Source organism: Capsella rubella, unplaced genomic scaffold, assembly GCF_000375325.1.
Source record: "Capsella rubella cultivar Monte Gargano unplaced genomic scaffold, Caprub1_0 scaffold_4, whole genome shotgun sequence".
Taxonomy (NCBI): Eukaryota; Viridiplantae; Streptophyta; class Magnoliopsida; order Brassicales; family Brassicaceae; genus Capsella; species Capsella rubella.
The window spans coordinates 10,951,973-10,969,923 of record NW_006238920.1 but is presented as its reverse complement, the minus strand read 5'-3'; the positions used below and the strand labels follow the sequence as shown (position 1 = coordinate 10,969,923).

The 17,951-nt window shown below is 34.6% G+C and overlaps 3 protein-coding genes across 3 annotated transcripts; 1 reads left to right on the top strand and 2 right to left on the bottom strand.

Annotated features, from left to right (window-relative positions):
• The first annotated feature begins 2,086 nt into the window (after positions 1–2,086).
• On the top strand, positions 2,087–4,118 carry LOC17890477 (protein NRT1/ PTR FAMILY 5.5). The gene is made up of 4 exons (XM_006296096.2): positions 2,087–2,111; positions 2,274–2,488; positions 2,581–3,074; positions 3,211–4,118. The coding sequence occupies exons 1-4, from the start codon at positions 2,087–2,089 to the stop codon at positions 4,040–4,042; spliced, it is 1,566 nt and encodes a 521-aa protein (XP_006296158.2). The 3' UTR covers positions 4,043–4,118.
• A 1,187-nt stretch (positions 4,119–5,305) lies between these two features.
• Positions 5,306–7,802, bottom strand: LOC17889549 (transcription factor DIVARICATA). Its single transcript, XM_006294636.2, has 2 exons — positions 6,638–7,802; positions 5,306–5,985 (listed from the first exon to the last, which is right to left on the bottom strand). Exons 1-2 carry the CDS (start codon positions 7,081–7,083, stop codon positions 5,532–5,534), a joined length of 900 nt encoding a protein of 299 aa, XP_006294698.1. The 5' UTR covers positions 7,084–7,802; the 3' UTR covers positions 5,306–5,531.
• Positions 7,803–13,913: 6,111 nt separating this feature from the next.
• LOC17890315 (laccase-4) lies at positions 13,914–17,251 on the bottom strand. The gene is made up of 6 exons (XM_006293870.2): positions 17,103–17,251; positions 16,397–16,548; positions 16,068–16,312; positions 15,570–15,698; positions 14,564–15,487; positions 13,914–14,275 (listed from the first exon to the last, which is right to left on the bottom strand). The coding sequence occupies exons 1-6, from the start codon at positions 17,196–17,198 to the stop codon at positions 14,145–14,147; spliced, it is 1,677 nt and encodes a 558-aa protein (XP_006293932.1). The 5' UTR covers positions 17,199–17,251; the 3' UTR covers positions 13,914–14,144.
• Between the last annotated feature and the right edge of the window lie 700 nt (positions 17,252–17,951).

The window sequence follows — 17,951 nt, the reverse complement described above, 5'->3', positions numbered from 1 at the left end:
CTTTTTAGGACAACGAAGTTAATTTCTGGATATATTTGACTTTTAATTCTTAGGATTAAAGGTTTTAAATCTTACATACACAATACAGCTATTTCAGTTTGACCGAGAAAACATACACACACACATACATGATATAGTAACGGCGACTTGGCGAGTTAATATAATATGTTTAGTTATGTATTGTATACGCTATGATGCTGGTTCAGTTAATAAAGTATATTTTCCTCACAAATTTATACATTTAGAACTGGAGGTATAAAATTGAGTTACAGTTTGTTATCTGGAAATTAAGCTTTGGACAATAATTCTTCTATACATCTTAGATTTTGTTTTGCATTTATTACTAACTTTTTTTTGAAAACATATAATAACGTACGTGTACATAGTCTTTTTCCTTCTTTGAATCACATGTCATATCTGATATGCTTACTTTCCAAAACACAAGATCACCAACGTTGCGAACGTTATAATCACAAAATTAGCAAGACTAAGCAAAGTCAGCCAATGATCTCGACCACAAACGTAAAGCAGAAATACTTTCACAAGACAACATATATCAATTAAGTTGACAAATCTAGCTAGTTAGGGGGGTCATTAGTTCATTATTAGGCCATAACAATCTGTATGTTTATGCAAGTACATCTAGCTATAGCTATAAATTAGATAACAGCATATTCTACTATTAAGTTGCTAGATCTATAAGTGGGACAATGGATAGATAATCAAGATCTATGTCCGATGCTGGGTCTACTAAAAGTCACATGATTTTGACTCGGCCTAAAACTTTCATAACGATGGGGTATCAACTTAGGCAGCCTCTTTAATATTCGAACAACCCATGGCTGCGGTGACAGACTCTCCTTTATGTCAGTATTAATTCTCCAGTTTTCTTTTTGCAAGTTTGCAACCCAATTGGTTCCAAAATAATTTTAAACTCTATTTATTGTTTTTTTTTCTTGTATGGTGAAATTAATAACACTGCTGATCATATGACAGTACTACGTACGTAGTAACTAGTAACTCGTTCAAACAAGTGAAAAAAATAGGAGTTAGCAGCAGCATTTCTCATAGCCAAAGAGTCTGCCGACCACAACTGATAGAATACATATCTTATGAAAAGGATGGAATTAGATTTCTATATGCAAAATTATTTCGTTCATGCAGGATATATGTTTTTTTTTTTTTTGTCTGTCAAAGACTCAAAGGAACAAGAATTACATTTGTAATTATAGTTTGTTGTATTTTAATTATATTGGAAATTATGAGCATTCAATGTTGGGTCTACACTAGGCTTGAAGGCCCATTAAGTAAACGTAGTTTTGACCCACAATATCATTCAGGCTTTCAACTAGGATCCGCGGTGCAGCGCTGATTGCCGTTCGTTTTAGCGGCGCTCGCTTCTCTGTGCCTTTTTAACTTTCCTCACTGTATTTCTTCGTCAACCACGAGAGATGATGCAGTAGAGGTTTTGATTACGGCCAGGCTATATCCACTTCCTCCATTGCCGTGTAACATTAATTATTGTTTGACGAGATATTATGCGTGATGTGTACGTTAGGGCTCGGGTGATCGATGGAGATGAAGATGGTGGTGAATGAACTAGACTCGATGAAGATGGTGGTGAATCGAAGAAGATAATGTTCTCCGATTCACCATCTTCATTATCTTCTTCTGTCTTTTTTTCATTATTTTAATTGAAGTTTGTTTGGCCGTCAAGTATATGTTAACTATAGCTTGTTATGAACTGGCAAAAGTCCTGGTCTCATACAAAATTGATAGTTTATATTCATATTTATGTAAATTAAATAACATTATCAATAAAACCAGCCGTGTTGGTTGTGGGTTGTGACCAATATAACAGAGTATGAGAACAATATTTTAAGCCGGTCTCTTCTATTTATTTAGAATATACAAGCACGTCTATGCCTCCATTAGCCTTCTGTTTAATGTCTGGCTCAATTTGTCTATCTCTACATATCTTGATTTCGTTAAATTGTCTTTTAAAAAAAATTGTAAAGCTGGAAAAGTTATGTTTGTTGGTTGGTAAGCATTGTTAGTCATTGATTTTGTTTCCACATGAGAAGTAATGGCGTCTTTTCTCCGAGTCATTGGTGAGTTAAGATGTGGTTTCTGCTTCTTGATCTTGTTTTGATAGTTCAAGATCTACACCAAGATGCTCCATTGATCATTTTCTAGCAAATTCTTGTAATTTCTAAGTCGTTCTCTTTAATGTTTTCTTGATCATTATGTTTTTTTTTTCCCTTGTATGTCAGTTCTATCATGGGCTTTTACCGTTGCGTGGTTTACTCTCTGGATGTTGATGCTATACTTGACGAACGAGATGAAGCTAAAGTTCACGGACGCAGCTGCAGTTGTAAATGTGTTTGCTGGTGTATCAGCCATTGGTCATCTCGGCATGCAGTTTCTAGTTGATGCATTTATTGGTCACTTTTGGATGCTCTGTCTCTCTACTTTAGCATTCAGTTTCGTAAGACCTTCACCTCCTCTTTAGCTTAGGCTACGTAGTACGAATTTATTCTTTGTGTTAGAAGTGAAATTTTACGCTCTCTCATGGTTCAGGGATTCGGGTTCTTGGCAATATCAGCTTCACCAATACTTTCTGGCAATGGAAAAAAGGGCCTGTTCTACATAGCCCTAACAGTTATATCCGTTGGTATATTTGGACGGTCTATCTCTTTGGGAGTATTTACAGAGGACCAATTAGAAGACGGTAGGAATAAGGGGAATCCCGCCAAGCTCGTTAGCTTTGTCATTGGTAATGTAGGGAATTTTGTGTTCTTGTTACTTGCTGCTATTGCAATGCCTCAGATAAGTCCGTGGTTTGTAAGGTTCGCGATCCCCGCGGGATGTGAGGTATTAGCAATGCTGGTTTTTATGTCCGGTGCACGTTCTTACAAACGGGAAAAACCAGGTGGGAGCCCTGTGACAACAGTTTTCCGGGTCTTTGTGGCTTCTGCTTCCAAAATGTCGTGTTCATACCCGAACAACTCAACGCAGCTCTATGAGAAAGACGACTGTGATCTTGATATGAAGCCCCACACAAGTAGCTTGAGGTTCGTTAAAGAGTTCAATTCAATAAATTAAGAGTAGTTAGAAATCCCACATTGGAAGTGTGAAGGGACCAACTTTAGTATTGTGTGGAGGTTATGTTTATATGTAACACCTAAACCTTAATATATTCAAACACAGGTGCCTAGACAGAGCTGCAATGATATTCCAAACCGAGCCCTTGGAGCAACAGAAAAAAAACAGATGGAAACTTTGCCGGGTGACTGAAGTGGAGCAAACCAAAAGCGTGATACACACGGTACCATTGTTCGTGACATCTCTCATTTCTGGGATTTTCTTCTCCCTCGGTAACACTTTCTTCCTCGAACAAGCAAACAATATGGATTCCACGTTCGGATCATTGAATCTGCCTCTCCCACTCCTCTTACTCTTTAGTGAGGCTGCAAGACTAGGATCCCGAGAACTATGTGTCATGGCTGCAAAACGCAGCCACATCATTGACCCCGAATCAACAAAACAAACCAAAACTCCATATGGCATACCAGTGTCGATCATCCTATCAATATTCTGCTGCTCCATTGCCGCACACGTTGAGTCTAGAAGGCTCAAAGTGTTAACAGCTCAAGGCTTGATGTCTGAAACCGTCCCCATGAGTGTTTTCTGGCTGCTCCCACAGTACATTCTGCTCGGGTCAATTACAGGAATCTACGAAAACAGTTTTGCTCTTTACCTAGAAGAAACAGTGCCAGAAGAGTTGAGCCAATACATGGTTCTGCTAAACGTTGGCGTGTGCGGCGTCGGCATCATGAGCAATATAGCTCTTGTTAGTGTGGTGGCCAGAGTAACCGGAGGCAAATGGTTTCAAGAGACAATAAACAAGAGCCGGTTGGATAACTATTACTGGGTGTTAACAGTGCTCTGCATGTTCAATCTCTTGTTGTATTTCTCTGTGACCTATAGGTACACAAGGTGCTACAAAAAAGATAATGCAGAACAAGAAAATGTTAGATAAAAAGATAGCTTTTGTATAGTATTTGTAATATGCCCAAGATTTCATTTTGTATGTACTGATATAGGCCCATGAGAGCTAGAAGAGGTGATTGTGTTCTGGCTTTTTCAAAACATTTAAGAAAAGCTAGCTATCAGATTATTCCACCAAATCATCTTAGACGTTTGATCATTAGCCTGATAACAATTACATTGGACTTGAATTAACTTAAAACTTTCAAATGACTTTTAGAAACATATTACATGAGGCTTATAAAAAAGAAAAAAGAAATCTAACATTATGGAAAATAGATTTTACAAGAATAATTGGGAATCAACGGTCTTCCTTCAAAGTCAAAAATGCAATTATATGGAGATATATACTTCTTGTTACTCCACTAAAAGCATCAAAATGGAACCCACTGAACATCAATTTAAAGAACAAATTCACCCAATAATTTGACAAAAACAAAAATGCTTTAAGAAAAAGAGTAACTAAAAACAAAAAAATATAATTTAATAATATGGAAGTCATTTTTTAAAACCTAGTGGGATGTCTATAGATCTCATTCCCAGCTTTGCCTGTGTAGTAGTAGTTAAAATGTTGTTCTTACTGAATAAGATTACTATTATTTTAAGAAAAATACAGTATAATATTTACATACAAGTAATAAAATAACTGTGGAAAATGTAAAATTGTCCAAGATGAGGATTTAAAATTGCAACTTGGTGAGGAACAAAAGCATATCAATCATTGTGGCTTTTATTTATATATTTTATGGTCTTTATTTAGGCTCTCTGTAGATTCTCATTCTCTTGTCAACTTCGAACTTCAGACAGAACTATTAAATAAAAACAGTTGGGAAATTCTAATTACTTAAGAAAAAAGTTTAGATGATTCCTAAGAGAGCTCAAAGACATCATTATCAGCACAAAGCCAGGTTTCGATTACGGATTTGTCACCACAACAAATGCTAAAATATCATGTGATTTGTGGAAAACCCACTTTATATATATACTTTTGGCTTCATATTCATAAATAGATAACTCATTCTAAACTAGTACAGCCCCACTTATAATAACTATTAACTAATATCTTTCTCTTTTTTTCTTCTTAGCATTGGTTTATTTTACTTTACACTGAGAAACTTGAGAGACTTTTTAACCTTTATATTAGTAGATATGACACAAATAAGATTTTTAAAATATGTAAATTGGCCAAAATATCTAACAAGGATTTTTATAAAAATTAACTTGTGCTCATAAGAGTTCCAAAATCACTCAGTAATTAAAATAACAAAGCCTAATTAACTCATTGAATCAACCACAAAAAAAAAAGAGTGTAAACAAAACAACAAATAGTATCTCTGAATAAAAATTAAAAGCAACTAATTTTTGTTTTTTTTGGGTATATGCACGCGGATTAAGGAAAAACAAAATAGTAAAAATAAATAAAAATATTAATGATCATTATTAACTCGTAGTAACACTTGTCCGAGATCTTTCACCTTGTGCTACATTTGGAGATACGCATTGTACGGTTCGAAGTGCGATGCGTTCAGAAAACTCTGTTCCTGAAGTTTTGCCATGTACGGCGTCGAGGACATACCAAGTAGCGTTTCCTGAAACGCGTTTTGGTTATAAAACGCAGCCGCTGTTTCATCGTAAAGCGGTTGACCTTCCCACTCCGACGCTTCCTGCTGGCTTCCTCCTCCTACTGATGGCGGCGAGCATGGCGCGTTCGAGGTTGCGTTATCGGTGGCTGCTGCGTCAGGAGAGTCAGGAATGTTGACGGTCGTGATATCGTGGATGCTTGATCGGCGTTTGTCTTTGCCGCCGTTGACTTGCCTTATGAAATACTTCTGAGCGTGACTCGCGACTTGCGTTGGCGTCCGTGTGGTCACGAAGTTGCGAGCTATGTTTCTCCAATCTCCTTTTCCATACTTTTTCAAACCCATCAGAAACTGTCTGCACATTCATCAAAATTAACACATCAAATATTATTAAACCACCAAACACACAACATTGTCAACAACATGCATTCTCTAACACCTTTAAATCACCAAGTTACATGTTATAGCCAATAAATTTCATGTGTAGTGTTTTTACCAATGTTTATAGTCCTATAAAATAATGTGCGTGAGTATATGAATCAAATTCACCGCACTAAGACACCACACATCAAAAGCCTACAAGAAGCAAAAAAATCATATATTCTCTGTATAGTTCGTTTACCAATGGATTTACAAACTCCATACAAGGAAAATAAAATATTTATTTGTGTGAGATATAGTATATAAAAATGTATGTATGTATGTATCTACTACAAAAGAATGTGCGTGTGTTCTGTCTCTGTGTCGAAACCCATACGTAGGTCATATAGACACGCACTAAAGATACAATTGTTTTGGTGGATGACTATGTCTTAATAGTATAATAGAATGAATATATGTGTATATTTATACGATAAGCGTATCTTTATACGTATACATAAACACGTTTCCAAGAAAAAGACGTACGTATATATATATTTTTTATAGAATAAAGTGTAAAAAAGGGGTCCAAATCTAGAGAAGAAAGCATTGACGTTAACGTAGAGATGAGATGATTTAGTTTATACCTGTGTTCTTCTTCTGTCCATGGAACACCTTTCTTCCTCTCATGCTCCGCCGTTCGTGCAGCGGATCCTCTCTTTCCTCCGGCGGCGGCGAAGTAATAACCGTTCATGTTGAACCCATTGTTACCTGCTGCTCCATCGCAGCCTCCCCAGTCGAGTGTGAAGGAATCGGAAGCGTAGCCAGGGATTGGGATGAGACCTGCTTCGATATCGCTGACGTCTTCCTCGAGCTCTCTGTATTGTTTGATCACGTCTCCCACGGTTTTGCCGGGAAGCATGGCGGCGACTTTGAACCATCTGTCTGGAGTATCTTTGTCGTAGAAGGCTAAGGCGTTTTCGAATTTCTTGTTCTCTTCAGCCGTCCATTTGGTTCCTCTGTTCTCTTGGAATAGCCAGTTCGATGTCTCTAGATACGTTGCTGGTGACATAACTTGGATTCCTCTGTTCATGTTTTCAACGATTGTTGATATTGTTGTATTATCAATGGTGGAGCTTAAAGAGAAAGAGATAGAGAGAGAAAAGTTTGGAGATATTGATCTGTCAAAATGGCATTTTTGAAATGGAATCTGAGAGAGAAAGAGAGATAAGCATCTAAGCTTTGAAGAATCTAAGGGAGGAGAAAAGAAAGGGAGCTGCTTTTTTTGTTTTTGTTTCTCTCCGGACTCTAAGGACAAGAAGAAGAAAAGAAAAAGATTCGATCTTTGAGCTTTTGTTGTGTGAGAGAAGAGAACACGATAATACCTCTTTTACCAACTAAATCCTTAGTGGTCAGATCCGAATCCAGAGAAAGTAAAAGTGTAACAAAAAAAAAAACAGAGGAAAGGACCAACAAGGAAAAACAGAGGATCTGGGATTTGGAAGCTCTCTTGAAACTGACAAGAAACCAAATAAGAAGAGATATAAAAAAAAGGGGGCAAAACACAGAAGAGAGAAATGGAGTAACAAAAAAAACTCAGGTGGGTTTGAGAGAATGAAGCTGTTAAAGTGAACAAAAACCCAACCTGTTTTTTTCTTCTTCTTCTTCTTCTTTCTTTCTCGCAGACTCTCTCAAGTCTGAAACGGGAAGAGAGAGAGAGAGAGGAGAGAAATGTAAATGAAACAGGAATGATCTGAGAGTGAGAGAGGTGAGTTAAAAAGCTGTTGAGCTGTGATTGTCTATGTGTATTTTCCCAGACAACAATTTCTGGGCTTTCCCTTTAATTATACCCCCTTATTTATATACTACTATTAAGATCTGCCATTTTTTTATTTATTTATACTATTTGTTACTAATTTTTTTTTAAAAATTGCTTGATCAATTAAAAGGCTACCAATTAGGATTTCCTTTTGAAAATAAAACATAAAATTAAAACAATTATATTTCTAGAAAATAAGAATATTATTCAATTTTAATGACTTATGACTAAATTACTTATGCTAAAAGGTGACATCTATGTTGACATGTGGTGTTCAAATATATATATATGTAGCCTAAGTTGTGTTTAAGAAAAAAAAAAAACTAGCTTAAACACAAATTTATGGTGTTAAAGTATTTTCCAAAACCATGTTAATGTTGTGATATATAATGTTAATTCTCAACATATCAACATAGTACAAGAAACTATTAGTATAATTCAACTGAAATTAAACAAAAAAAAGTGAGATTAGTTAATATCAAAAACATTCTTTTTTCTGTATATTAATTCCGTTCGTACCTTTTTAATAAAATCAACCAATAAACACTCGTCCTTGGATAGTCTGTGATAGACCAATCACATAAATCAGGAAGAGACAAGTGTCTTCTTTGAATAGGAGGAGTTCACACATGTTCAGATCTCATTTGTTCTCAATCAGCTTTTAGTTTTTTTATATAAAAAAAAATTGTTATGCTTCTTCCGAGGACCGTTGATTGAATAGATTTAGTATAATTTTGTTTTATCGATGAAATTAATAAGGAGATGACTCAAACTCAACTAATAGGAGAGGGTTATTTTGCGGCTTAAGCGTTGCCTAATGATAGGCCGAAGACGATTAAAGAGAAGATGAACCAATCACAGGACTCAGAACAAAGACACACAAACGAGGAGCATCCCTCATTGGCTCTCAAGATTTTTAAGGTCGGTGACAAAAAAAAGGCTACTTCTGTAATTCCTCTATTGGTGTTGACATTTAACCTTTTGGGCACATGAGTTGTTTTCTTTTCTGCATGATGCTTTTTTTTTTTCCCTAAGGTAAAATGATTTGGTGACAAATAAAACGTTTAATATTCATTTCTAATTTTGGTCCATAGTTTCTATAACAGAAAAAACATTGGACTAGTATGTGGTTTCAACTGTAGCATGCTAGGAAACTTATTAGTGGGTTACTATATACATTATTCTACCATACACTATACTTATCTACGATAATATATGCACATAAACATTTAGTATCATGCCTATATTTCTATAAATTACAGTACATTAATCTAATAGAAATTGTACACTACATGATTTTACATAAACATCTAAACTGATATTGATTTTTTTTTTCTGTTGACATGTGATGATTTGGGTCCTAGGTGACTAAACTCATTCGTCAACAAAAAAAAAAAAAATTGATCTCTAACTATGACATTAACATCTAATTTCTCCAACAAAACTACAAAAGAGCTAATCATGTAATACATGTGAAAATGGCATCAATTTTAGCCATTACAAATTGTATATGATGGTTATATGATAATTAGAAGTTTAACGTGACTTTGGTTTTGGTATAAAATCATTTGGTTACAAACAGAATAAATTTCACAAAAAATGTCAATAATGTTTGCGGGGGCGTATTGCTAGAGACCAACCTTGAAGAACTGTCAAATATATTTTAATACACAATGATGGTTCCTTCCTTGCTTAACTTGCTGGTTCACAGCAATTTTTTAAACATCAAGGAAGTAATTAAATAGAATAGTAAATGTTTAGTGATCATAGCTGTGTGTCTAAGTTATAACAAGCTCGTAATAATGGAGTTTAGCGAGATAAATCGAACCTTTAATATTAATTAACGTAGGAATATAGTCATGATGATATTCTAATACGTAGAAATATTTAAAATTCTAAATAATTGTATCATAATAAGAATAACTAATACATATTCACAACACTTAGGATGGGAGATTATACACGTAATTTAAATATACTACATTTTACTGAAATGCTAGTTCAACTGTTGTTACTCTCATATATAGTCTCATATCTCGGGACCACACTTAGTTTTCTTAACATATTGTACTAATCAAGTTCTTAAAACAAACAAAACAGTCATGATTTATTTATAAAATGGGTTAGGTAGCTTAAGTGATCACGCCATAACAGACACAATAATTCTTGAAAGTGTTAAGAATTTTTATTATAATATGATATACCGCTGTTGAGGATTCACCATGTTGTTGATCTAATTTGAGACGCAGATCGAGTTTTCCTTCCTTTGTGTTTCTATGTTTGTAACTGTATATATTTTGGGTGGCTAAAAAACTTGTTATATTACTGATTTATTAGACGATTGGTTTTTGATCAGTTCAAAAGAACCATTGTAAACTTGAGTCTACAAGAAAGTTTCTATTAATTTTATAAAACATTTCGTCTCAGAATCATATTTTTATTGAAAAGTTTTCAAAATGAAAGTATACTTTGTTTGAATCTTTTCTACCAAATTATAGACTTTATATTTCTTGAACGTGCGATAACTATATATGTTAGAGACAAGTGGATGCCCTCAACAAAATCGATTGTTGACATCAATTAATAGGGTCAGCAAAAAAATGTCTAAATACTACGACTAATTAATTAATTGGTATGAATGTATGAAAATGATATATAGTCTAGTTGTTAATTAATGCACCACCTAAAAAATCATGTAAGTTTGCAAATCACAAAAAAATTGTTGACAAAATATTCAAACCATGCAAAATTAATTTCAATGGACGACGTTAATTAGCAAAAGAGATATTCACAGTACATATCTCGAATTTTAATTAAGAAGTGACAGATGTTTTATGAATGAACAATTTCGTTAAAATAAAACACAATAGTATAATATGATGTTGTCTGCAACTACAATTGTTTTTAAATACCAAAGGAAAGAGTTGTTTAAATGAAATGTCAGAGTTGTTTGTCCACCACTCACACCCAACACACACGAATTATTATATTTCTCTTAATTAATAGGTCAATTAAAAATTAATCAGTAAAAGACGTTTCTTAAAAAAAATAATTAAAAATAAAAAAGCTTGGAGTGGTGCAAGACAATGACTGGTTTTGTTATGAATATATATTATTATCGTGGAGTTTCCCCAAAGGGAAAGCATCTCCTATTTCCGAATGAGGATACTTTTTTTTTTTTCCTTTCTCTCCTCAATAATTTAGTTTTTATTTTATTTTATTAATAGAGATGCAGGTAAGTAAATGTAACATAATAATTTAGTTTCTTTTGTTTAATCTTTGATACAGATCTCGGACCTTTTTAGGTTTCTTTTCTATTATGTTGTGGTTTGGTGTTAATTACTACTATACCTTTTCTTAATTAATGGTTTAGCTACAAAGCCCTACAGTCTTCTTCTTTTCTTGCCACCTCTACCTATACAATATTGCAAATTTGCAAGTGATATTTTTTACTTATTTTTTTTGGGGTTAAAGTCATCTAATTCTTTTGGTATTTCACTTTCTGTTGCTTATTACCATACTATAGATCTTATAAAAAAGCAAGAAAGAACAAATATGGATCTTAGCAAGAAAATTCAAAATATTTGATTACTATTTTGCTTCTTTAATTTGTTGGCCAAATATATTACCCAATGCGTTAATTTTATTTGGTTGGAATTTTTATTACTCTTATAGTATATCACATTGAATTTATATTTCATTCAGATAATTATGTACTAAAATATTTGATGGAACAAAAAATGGGTTACATTTATCACATAATTTGGCATGTTAAGCTTTTGTCAATCAAACACAATTTTTTATAATTAAAAACGTCAACTCATCCATAATCTCATGCTTTTCAGTATAAAAAAAAATGGAAAATCAAACATACGTATTAAAATTAAACTAAATAAATAAAATTAGAGGATTAATATAATACAAGTGTCATTTAAAGAATAATACAAATTAGTAATCTAAAAAAGTTGGTATAGAAATGCTTTTCTTACAAAACTTATTTTTAATGGTTGGAAAACAAATTATAATATTAATATCTTTTGTCATATCTTATAAAAGTAATCATAAGAAAAATAATATATTGGGTACGGTCATAAACCACTATTTTGCGACAGCAAAACAATTGAGGTATGTTTCATATTATAAAGTAGTGTAAAGGGATTAAAATAAGTGAGGGGAGGCAACAAAGAAACGACACGAAGTTGGGAGTAAATAGGGAGCACTGGCACACAGTTTGACCCACCGGAGCGACAGCAAAAGAGTGCGAGCGTGCCTGTAGGGCTGCCCACTCATAATGCGCTCCACACGCTTTGTACATTAGTGGCTTTGCACAAATCATTCTTTTTTTTTTTTTTTCTTCTCCTAATTATTCTATTATTCTAAGTTGGAACCCATATTTTACGTTCCAAGTATGTATGTGATTCTGGGGCACCAAGCAAATAACAGGATTCTGATTTCTGATAGTGTCTTTTGGTCAACATCGATATTTTTGTAGTTTAATCATTTACTTGTCTGTTAAATATGTTACTTAGTTCTGAATGGGGGAAAACCAAGAATTACATATTCAAATCTGTTTATAACTCCAGAAACAGTGAATATTTTTACCATTCGTATTTATCGGGAAATTATATATCAAAGTGCAGATTAATATTTCAATCTTCCGGTCGTTATGTAAGTTTATTTTAGCATGCGGTTCTAAGCAATTTAACATTATAATTACGGTTGTCAATTTTATAAAGATGTATATATTCATGTTTCTCTGACATTGCCCTAGAAAATTAACTCATTAGTTTTTTTTGTTTTTTATTTTATAGAAGTTCATATGTATTCGATGTACCTAGTTTACAAAACATTGCACACAGCCGCTAACCAAGTGATGTCAAATGAGGTAAAATATATTTCTTTAGCAACTTTAACATTCTTAATGAGCTCATTTGGATTATTCTAAATCTTTTTTTTTTTTGGACAGACTTGGATTATTCTAAATCTATGAGAGGACTTTTGAGCTAGATCTGACAGCAAAAGTTGTTTTTTTGAACTTTTTTCATTTATATAACACGAAAATACATACAATTGTAAAAACTGATCATTCCACCCAAAAAAAAAAATTGTAAAAACTGATAAAAGAATTTATGAATTGTTGTCATCTATTGATCACATGGTCTCTTTAATTGATAAGCGATGTTTGATTACGCCGCTAAAACTTAAATCACAAATAAGATAGATGGGTCAATATTATTTATATGCTTGCCTCTTTAATAAGGAGTTTCAAAAGTTAGATATTCCAAAAACCACATCAACATATATATAAAAAGAAAAAGAGAAAACAAAGTTAGCTACCTAACCTAACATATATAGATAAGAAACTCCAGTTTCATGGTAGCACAATCAGAAGAAAAAAATAGTTAAGAAGTAAATCGAATAATTGAGACGATAAAACGTCGGTTTTAAAAAGAAAGCAAAAAAAAAAAAGATCATCTCCCTTCTCCAAAGAGGGCGGCTCAAGGTCAAGGTCAAAAGCTAATGTGTTTCAAGAGGCCAAGTTTAGATAACCATTAGTTTTGTTTCTTCTTTTCTTTAATTTATCTAATGCACCCCTTAATCAATCATTTTATCGGTAATCCTCGTATTATCATGCTCTTGAACACAGTCCTAACCCCACATGGCTATGTGCTACCTATGTAATAAAATAATTTTCCTAGATGGTAGATTGATAAAATACACAAAGTGTACGACACTTTTTCTTTGGCTTGTATGTCGTACATCGACCTGCAATTAAATTATACAACGTTAAACTCGATTAAATTCTTCATGTCCAACCAAATTGTTGTGAGGTTCTCAATGTTGTACTAACATATACTCTGTCTGTTTCGTTTTATAAAATGTTTTGGATGAATGTGCAAAAATGTTCAAAGTTATCTCTAGTTCTCTACATTTGCTTGTTTTACCTCTTTGACTCACATCTGAAGGGGTGAGAACATAAAACTCTAAAACTTATACCCCGAGGAATCTAACGAAGTGAATGTGTTCACAATAAAGTTGTTGGACCAGAAAAAATAAATAAACTTATGGGCCATATAAGAAGAATTGTGTTGGAGACAATAATAAAACATAAATGGAATTTTAATATAATGTTTTTTTAAAAAATTATTATAATACAGTGCTCTTTTTTTTTTCCTCCTTTATTCAAACTTTGCCATGAGCAAAAAATATCGAACCTTTTGCTTTGCTCGAAAAAAATAAAAATCTGTTAACCAAAGCCACGCATTAATTCATCACTCGTTGGTATTCTTGGACGTGGCGTGATGTTGATATGTCGCCTTGTTTGGTTGAAGGACTTAACACTTGGGAAGATCCTTAGGCGGTGGCAAAATCGACTGATTGGGTCCTTTGCCGTTCTCCACCAAGAAAGCCATCTTTAATCCCCACGTCGTGTGTACCTCCAAGTGACAATGCATGAACCAAACCCCTATATTTTACAACATATATATTAGTCCATCAGTTTTATTATAATAGTATTTGACTTACTACCATAAGATTTTATTCGTTTTTATTAATAACATGGAGATTGCAAGTCTAGTCATAAACCAATTACTATAGCTTGTGTAGCTGCTAATTAAGTGAATTCCGGAAAGAGAGAATGTGTATCTATATAGCATAAATTGATCTGTGACCTAAATCTACATGGGGATAATAATTAACCACTAAATAGACTATCATTTGGTTTAATTTTGTAATGTTAGTTTAGTGACCATACCGGGATTATCCGCTCTGAATCTGATGGCGACCCATCCACCAGATGGAACTCCTATCGTGTTTCTCTCAACGGGATCGACCAAATTGAAGTTATTTGGGTCTGTCTTGGAGTTGAAGTTACCTAATCCACGGCCAACTTGGAAAAAGTTGAAACCGTGAAGATGTAGCGGATGGTTCTCTGGTGATATGACACCGGTATCTTGGAGGACCAGCTGAACCGTGGCGTTGTACGGTAGCTTGTATAGCCTCGTGCCTGTTTCTGTGGCCATGTTCGTGACTGATCCTCCGCTGTAGTTGAAAACATGCGGTGGGTTTTTGGGAAAATCCGTCGTGAAAACTCCACTTTTGTTGAAGTAATGAGCCGAGAGCAGAGCGGTTTTGGGCATGATGAAGGTTACATTGTTGATGCTGGCCACGACACGGCTTCCGTTTCCGGCCTTGCAAGTAGGGCACGCGTTTAGCCCAAGACCAACGGTGAATAAGAGGTGGTGGTCGATGGTGGTCGGGACGAGGGCAGGGTACTTCTTGGAGTTGAGACTACGAAGAGAGTTTGTAAAGTTGTTGGCGACCGAAGTAGCGTTTTGCGGAGGAGGGAGTGTGAGAACTGTTGGGGAGGACGAGAGTGTTCCGGAGTAATGAACAGTTGCGGTGGCTGTTACGTTGTCCACGGCGATTGGGGCGTCCATGAAGGGGGAAGCGGTTACAAGGAATTTGCCGGCGGATTTCGAGGCGGTTAGGAGGACGTTGGTGGTTTGACCGGGTGCTATAAGAACGGTGTCGATCTTGAACGGTTTAACGTAGACAGCGTCCACTTCGACCACCGTGAAAATATGGCCGGCTACTTTGAAAAAGAGCTCTTCATTAAGTGCAGCGTTGATTAGTCGTAGCAGATAGGTTTTGCCATTCTCTACTGACAGTTTGTAACCTTCGGATATAGAAAGAAGCTTCTATGATCAGTTTTTGTTTGTTTGTTTTTTTTGGGCATCATATTGTCGGAAAGTGATTACCTTGAGATGGACAATTTTTAACGGGGCCTGGGTGTCCGTTGATCATGTGAGCGTCTGAGACATTAGGGGCTAGTCCAGACTTAAGCGCCTCGTTAATGACATCTTCGGTATCCGATTTCCACCACTCACCTACAATTATGATGTGCGTTGTAATTAGTACAGTTATGATGAGCGTTATAATTAGTACAATTATGATGAGCGTTATAATTAGTACAATTATGATGAGCGTTATAAATAGTCATATGTCAAATTAACGAATATGTAATGTAATGAAACCAATAGCATCTAGTGATACTAGTGTTTAGTTTTATGGGCTATTTTAAAATTGCATATCGTTTATGATGCATGTCCCTTATGCAATATTAGGTCACATCTGCTTTTCTAACGTGAAATTTCTAACATATAATTTAACCGGTCAATCGTATTTCAATGTTCTACAAGAAAATTTTAGAAGTTTTTGGAACCGAACTTTCTAATTGTGATGAATGATTGAGATACCTAAAACGATGACTTTCTCGTGGTCGGGTTTGGGGAAAGGATAGGGAACACCACGTTTGGGAAGGATAACTATAGCACCGTTAACGGTGGCCCGGAGCCAGAGGATGTGAGCGTGCCACCAGAGAGTTCCGCGTTGGCCGGTCAAGGTGTAGTTGTATGTGTAGACTTGACCTGGCTGGATCGGGCACTGAGTAATGTAAGCAGGCCCATCTGCCCATCCCGTTCTCACTTGTCTCACACCGTGCCTGTACTCAGATCGTCCATTAGTCACCAATCAATATTAGCTAGTTTATAATGATGATTCAAATGAAGACTAAGTAGGAGCTTACCAGTGAATGGATACGTTGTACTTGACGTGGTTAACGACTTTGATGAGCAACGTGTCATCTTCTCGTGCGTAGATTGTAGGACCTGGATATCTACCGTTGACGGTCACGATTGGCTTGCTTGAGCATAGTCTTGTAGTGTTTTTCATCACAACCTGCGTTATTTCAGACACAAATATAATCAGTAATAATTACACTGCAAAGGTAAACAGAGGAATGAATACATAAGACAAAAGACGGACCAACACTAATCATAATCATTACCTGACTGTAAGTTGTAACAAAAAATAAAAATGATAATTACATGCTTTATTTTATTTTGTTGTAACAACTTTATATAACCTACTTTTTACATTAAATGATGTGTACACGTAGGAAATTCATGTGTAAAAGCTGAAAAATACCACACGTACAGAAATCGCAAGTAAAGGCTCACAGTATAAAGATAGCATTAAATTTTGTAAACTAAAATCATTATTAGTAAAGTTTTAGTTATAGATTAGCCTGCATGTATGAAAAGTTGCACTATGAAGGCAACAAACAATACGCAAGCATGGATGAACCATGAAACATTCACATGCATATAAGCAAAAATGTCGACTATGCATATATATATATGTCTATGGATAAGTTAGGATATGTGATATGTCATATGCACCAAAAAGCAGAAGATATGTAAATGGAACTGTGTATATATAATCAGACGTACGTTAAACTTGTAATGGCGAACCATGCTCTCCGATGGAGCTGGGAACACGGACATGAAGGTCACAAGAAACAGAAACCAAACCATATGAGACCCCATAGCTCTCTCTCTATCTCTATTCTGTTTCCCTCCTCCTCCTTCTTCTTATGTGTTTTTAGTCTTTTTCTCTCTGTTTTTAAGATGAACGACTGGCCAACGCAAGCTTATAAAGGGGAGAGAGGTGGAGGAAGAGATTTGGAAACCAGAGATGGAGGCAACGTCGTTTTAGGTGGTAGGTCGACCCAAAATCCAATTCTTTGTAATTAAGATTCCCATTCTTACCACAACCAATCTCCCTGACCAAACCCAAAAATATCATATCTTTTTTTTTTTTCCTTTTTATCTTTATATAACATATCAATGGTCAAAACTCTTTTTTGTTTAACAACAACTTACAGTATGTTCAGATTTTTATATTCCTTTTTTAATTAGTTACCAAAAACAAGATATTATGTTTTTTTTTTTAAATGCCAATTTTTGTTTGAACTATGTTGGATTAAAATTTATAAAACCTCTTTTTAAGTAATTATTAAATTAACGTTAACGTATGAATGGATATTTTTATTTTAATCAACATGTGAACTTCATATAATCAATTAGCTTTCTTATATTCCAGTCTCTTAGCTTATGGTTTATTTTCTGATCTTGTTACATGTAAATGATCCGAGTTTGAATCGGGATTATGACACGTGAGTGACTTGGGCATGTACTGCATTAGTTTGTACTTATTTAAAACTTGTTATCTTACTTCAAGGTCTTAGTACGTATTTGTACTTTATGCATATTTTGTAACATAACTGTGATCATATATAT